Source organism: Quercus robur, chromosome 1 (genome assembly GCF_932294415.1).
Source record: "Quercus robur chromosome 1, dhQueRobu3.1, whole genome shotgun sequence".
NCBI lineage: Eukaryota > Viridiplantae > Streptophyta > Magnoliopsida > Fagales > Fagaceae > Quercus > Quercus robur.
In genome coordinates, this window is record NC_065534.1 from 28,829,405 (window position 1) to 28,835,692 (window position 6,288).

The 6,288-nt window shown below is 38.4% G+C and overlaps 1 protein-coding gene across 1 annotated transcript; it reads left to right on the top strand.

Moving 5' to 3' along the window:
* The first annotated feature begins 947 nt into the window (after window positions 1–947).
* On the top strand, window positions 948–1,728 carry LOC126713965 (copper transporter 6-like). The gene has a single exon (XM_050413937.1). It carries the CDS (start codon window positions 1,023–1,025, stop codon window positions 1,506–1,508), a length of 486 nt encoding a protein of 161 aa, XP_050269894.1. The 5' UTR covers window positions 948–1,022; the 3' UTR covers window positions 1,509–1,728.
* The last annotated feature ends 4,560 nt before the right edge of the window (window positions 1,729–6,288 follow it).

Below are 6,288 nucleotides of genomic sequence, written 5' to 3' on the forward strand. Positions count from 1 at the left end.
AGTAGAACTAGACAAATTATCACACTGCAATCATTATGAACATGGTTTAATGAACTCTTCCTTGAGGCTTGTTACACGTTAATCGAACACATGAAGCCACTACACGAACAAGTCTGTATATTCATCTACTGATGCTAGATCCCATTTGTAACAAAATAGTTGGAGCTTCATCCTTACTTGTATTAAACCCAATTTTTTATAAAATAAACACCCTCCAAGATCAATTTGCAATTCACATTAGGGTACTTATCGAAAATTGGTGGAGCATTTAAGTCCATGTCTTATTCATTTTCATACCCAAAACAAGAATATTCAAAAATTCCACTTGAAGTCACTATCCATTTTTACCTTCAACCGCACTTGTCATGTAGCAAACGGATAGTGATTGAGTTCGATTGACTTCATCATTCTTCACCCCCCACATACACACACGTATATATAAATTGTGTAACAGCAACAGATTTGATGGGCATATATTGTTAAAAACAAAGAAAAATGATAAGAACATGTCTATTTACTCTTTATCAAAACTTACTTCATGGGTATGAGGTGAAAATATTACGTTTTCCTGCATGTGAGATGAAAATATTCTATTTTTTTGAAAGCGAGACATCTAAAATTGATTCTTATTAATAGTAGATTATTTCGTAAGGCTGTTTCATAAAATACTTTTTCATTTCGGTACTTGGGCCGGGTGCAGGTTAACCCAACCTCTGGCACATTGGCACTTATATTTGAGATACTTTTTCCACAAATTCAACCAAAAACATAAGGAAAGTTTTTATCTGATAAGGTCAAATGGTCAATAGTTGTTCTGGAACTCCGAATAAGGCCATCACAGCATTTAATTCTTTTTGGTACAAAACATTTTCGTACTGCAAAACCCATTAGTACACATCTTGTACTACCAATCTATCATCTCTCAAAATCCCTAAATCTCTTATCTTATTTAAAACAAGGGACCTCCATATCATCCACAAAACTAGTTCTACATAATTTTTACACTGCCACGGCCGCTCGCGATGCATGACATGGAGTCACCAGCAACTCCCATGAATGACTCATCCGGAGATGGAATCCACAACATGAACCATAACCATACCAATATGGCCATGAACATGAACATGATGCACATGACCTTCTTCTGGGGTTCCAACGCTGAAATACTCTTCTCCGGTTGGCCCGGCACACGTCTTGGTATGTACGTATTAGCTCTGATAGTAGTCTTCGTGCTCTCAGTGCTCGCTGAGTGGTTCTCTCATTGCCAATTGATCAAACCAGGTGCTAACAATGTTAAAGCCGGTCTTGTTCAGACCCTTATGCATGCAATTCGGATTAGTCTCGCTTATATTGTAATGCTTGCTGTTATGTCTTTTAACGTTGGTATATTACTAGTGGCTGTTGCGGGACACGCAATAGGGTTTTTGCTCTTTGGCAGTCGAGTTTTCAAGGACTCAGAAATGACATCGTCTGTGAAAACTAGTGATCTTCCTCCAATGAGTTGCTGACATATATAAAATTTCTGTTTGTCATAAGCAAATTAGCAAAGTTACATGTAATTTTTAAAAGTCTCACATAATATTGTAGATCTCTTGTACTCTTCCTAGTAATGTATACTGCATTAGTTTGAAGATGTGGATATTTCAATATAGAGCTATATGTTGCAATAAGTGAGTTGAGGTTCTTTTCAAGTACACTCTTCTTTTTAATGTAATGGTTCCACCTATATATTTTGTCTATCTGGTCCCTCCTCCTCATAACATTGTTCTATTTTCCTGTCAGCTTTTTCTAACCGCTCAAATGAAACAGGTGATCGAGAGACTGTTGAGCGAATCAAACCCCTCTACCTAGCTATCACCTCTATCTGTTAATTTGCATGGACGTTTCTTTGTGTTAAGCTTTACAAACATGGCGCCCCCTAAATCACACTCATACCTACCAAACTGCTGATTCAACAATTTCAACTTTACCTAATGGTCCTAGAATTTTTGCATGTAGGTTTTATTCATGGATTGAAAGGATCATTATTGGCTTAATTTGTCACGAGTGTAGAACAGTTTTCAAGAAATTGGCTTTTTCGTGCAAGTCTTGGCATGCGTGCTATGACTTGTTCAGTTCTTTCTTACTTTTCTTGATTCACAACAAAGACTTGAGAAAATGGCGAGCCAACAGAGTTTTGAATTGATGAGGTGGCCGGTTTGGTTAGACGGTTCAAACAATGGGCCCAACCAAAAAAAAAAAAAAAAACATATTGTTAAGAGATTTTAAAGAAGAGTTCAAAAGTGTTTTTAGGTCCATTTGGTATATTAGTTTAATAATACATTTTTTCGTTTTTAAATAAAATTATATGTATTTTTATATACTTTTTTAATTACATGTATATTCAAAAAATACAAATAATATTACTAGAATAACACTACTAAATGACCCTTTAGTTTTCAAGTAACAATTTTAAGTGAGATTGTTGTAATTTTTTTGAAAACTGTGAGAACCATATAATGTTGAGAATGCATAAAATACTTAATTTTTTTATAAAAATAAATATATATATTCATATCAAAAATTTAATTGTTTTTTTTTTTTTTTTTTTTTTTTTTTTTTTTACTTTTGAAAATATGTTATTAAAAATATGGTACCAAATACATTTTTTACATTATGAGTACTTTAAACATATGTTCTCACAACACTTTTTAAATCGAATACAAATCTTTTTTTTTTCTTTTTTTTTGAGAGTCGAATACAAATCTATTTGTACCACCTTTTGTGTTCCATTAATTTATGGTCACTAATCACAACTTACTTACCGTGTAATATTAGTTTGACTTTTCTTATAAAATAACCAAAGTTTAAAATAAAATAAAATAAAATAAAAAGTCAAATATATGACAAATTATAATTTGTGGAAAAAAAAATAGAACACAAAAAGTAGTATAGACAATTTTTAATCTTTTAAATCACAGTTTTGTACATCATTTTGAAAATCACAACCTAAACTCTCCAACCGAATGGGCCCCAGGTTTCTATTGCTTGTTTTCTCATTGGATTTCAAGTAATTTCTTGCCTTGCTTGGGTTAGAGAGATTAGCTAGTTGTTAACTCTTATCTTTTGGCAGCCCAGTTTGTATAAATAAGAGCCATTTTAGGAGAGAAGAAATCATATAATAGGTTGCGTGCCATGAAGCTTATGCAATGTAAAAATCCATGGGTCGCTCGTCGTAAAATTTCATGAAGCGAGAGATTATGGGTCTCGAGGCCTATAACACCCGCCTCACTTAAATTTAATTTTATTGCTTCTAAAGTGAAATTGATGAATTATTTAATTTATTTTGAAGGTCATATTATTTTATATTATGATATCTACAAAGAAAATAAATAAAAGATGTAATGTGAAAGTTATTTTGTGGATTATTCATATTTAACTTTTAGTCTCCTTATCAGTTAAGGAAAAGGATAATAGATTTCCTATTTGGATTAGAAGTTTAAGTGTGTTGAGGCCTACAAAAATCACAATAAAATAAGCCCAAGAAAGGATAAGCTAAGCCCAAGAAAGAGTGAGTTAAGCCCAGAAGAAAAAAGACCAAGTCCAAAGGGATTATACAAAAGGCCCTGAGGATCCCGAAGCCCAGAAAAGGAAAAGCAACCAAAAAAGAAAAAGAGAGAACATCACAGCAAAGTATAAGGCGCAAGGATCCTCGGGCACCATCAATGAGCGCGAAGAAAAAAAGAAGACCAGGACAGATCGATAGAAAGAAAAACAAGAAAAAAACAAAAGGACGCAAGCGACCCTTCATGGCACAGACAGAAAAGGCGTCGGGGAACCAAAACAAGGAAGAAGAATGTTAACAAAACGATTTCAAAAGAGCAGAACAGGATTCCGCCCAAATAGGAAAGAAACGGAGAAGTAAAAGACACCAGAAGTGAGGATGCCGAGAAGGGCATACCTCAGCACATCCCAAAGAGGATGGCCAACCAGAAACTTTCGAAGGAATCAGAACCAAGAGAAGGAAAGAATGAGAGAAAACGGAAAAGGGGACTTACCGAGATGATGAGGACAGAACATACTCTGTTTACAAAAGACCAAAACAGGGGAACCAACGGTTCCAAAAGACGCCCAGAAAACTCCACTATAAAAGGAGAGGATGGGTTGTGAAGAAGGGCAGCGAGAAAAAAAAGGAAAGAAACACAATAGAAAGAAGAGATTCTCTAGAAAAATTATCAGAAAGTTTAGGCAGAAAGAAAATACCAAGGGAAAACAAATACTGCTTCCCGATATCCTGTAAAAGCAACTATGGCACATACTCGGATCCAACGAGAATCAAACTTCGCAAGTTTTGAAGGCTGAAATAGCCATTCAAGGCTGCAATTTTTGAGCTTGATTGGACCTTGTATCACATCCTAGTAAGCTTGCTGTGATCGAATAGATAATGCTTTAATTAAATATTGTTCCCAGGATCCCCACAGTACTTTTTTTATTGCCTTGCTAATCCTGCTTTTCTCTTCTGAGCTTACGTTGTTAATTTTCTGGCACTCCTCGATATCCTTGTTTGTCATTTTTGTGTGTTGTCAGGAGTATCCTCTGCATTCATTTGATTCTTAAACAGCCATTTAGCTGCGGTGAGTCAAGGCCCAGTCCACCAAATCCTTTCTTTTCATTTAGGTCCGGGATCCTTGGGCCTGAGTATCCTGAGAAATAAGCACTCTCACATTTTGGCGACTCCGCTGGGGACTGGGCAAAGAAGAAGGAAGAAACAATCCCTTCGCAGAGAATGCCTCCAAGACAAAGAAACAGCAAAGGAACTAACGTGCCACCTACGGCTTCCGAGCCTGTAGGAGAGAACGAGGAAGTCTCCAGACAAGGAGGTGGGATACCCTTGGTAGAACAGGAGGTTGTGTCAGAACAAAGACACGCAAGACAGGAACCAGACCTAATGGCCAGGATGACAGCAATGTTAAAGGATTTGGAGCAAGAAGTTCGTCTTCTCAAAGAAGGCAGGACACAGGAAGTCAGAGACAACATTCCCCCTACTGGCCACCAAGATGGGACCCAGCCAGAAGGAGGGTCAGCGGTAGGAGGAAGAGCCAACCCTCAGTATTTGACACTGGCAGACGTCAATGCCCTCTTGGAGCAAGAAAGGGAAAAACTCTCAGGGATCCCCAAGCAATTCTCTCGGGATCCCCCGTTCCCTCCAGAACTCCTTGGCAAACCATATCCTAAGGGATACGAACCCCCAAAGTTCCATCCTTTTGATGGGAGGAATGGAAGTGCCGTGGAACATGTGAGTAGGTTTGTCCACACTATGGGCCCTTATGCAGGAGATAAAGAATTATGTCTAAGGGAATTTGCCAAATCTTTGGTAGATAGGGCATACACCTGGTACACCACGCTGAGACCCGGGTCCATCAAGACCTGGGATGAGATGATGGAAAAATTCTGCACCAAATATTACCCTGGTGAAGACAAAATCACTTTCCAGAACCTGCAGATGGTGAGGCAGAGACCTGGAAAAGATCCTGTTCAGTTTATTAAAAGATTCGAAGATGTGTCTCTAGACTGCTATGGAGACCATGAAGAAAAGGAGCTCGTGGAAACCTGTATAGCCAACATGCTTTTTGATTACAGGCTCAACCTTGAAAATTTATGTATCACACAGTTTGCTGACCTGCTGCAGAGAACCAGAAGGACAGCGCAAACTATGAGAACAAAAAGGCTGCCCGCATCCCAAGCTATGACAGCATCAGCAGGAGAGAAAAGGAAGAGACCAGATGGGAAGGTGTTTGAGGAACCGCCAGTGATCCCATGCACAGCTGAGGAGCTAAGCCATGTCCTAGACAAATGGATTGGAGATGGGGTTGTCAGGCCATTCACTGTGTCCAGGCCACCAACCGAGGAAGAAAGGAAGAATCCTTTATTTTGCAGAATCCATAATTATGTGAAGCACTCCACTAAGGACTGCTGGACCCTTCGCAGGCTCTTCCACAAAAAGTTGAGGGAAGGAACCTTGGAACTCACTCAGAAGGAACCAGAAGTGCAGAGGAACCCCTTACCTAACCACAAAGGAAAAGGGGTGGTAGCAGTAGTAATACATGGGAACCCAGCAGAGGCAGGAGAATCTGAAGGATCCTTCCACCCGAGTACAGTCAAGACCCTCCAGAAGAATCCTAAGTTCAGGTCACTATTCAATCAACTAGGATTCGGACCAGAAGCAAGAAGAGTAGCCACAGAGTCCCTCATGAGTATAGCAGCAGATTCAAGGATGGAATGTTTTACAGCTGAGTCACATGCTAGTCG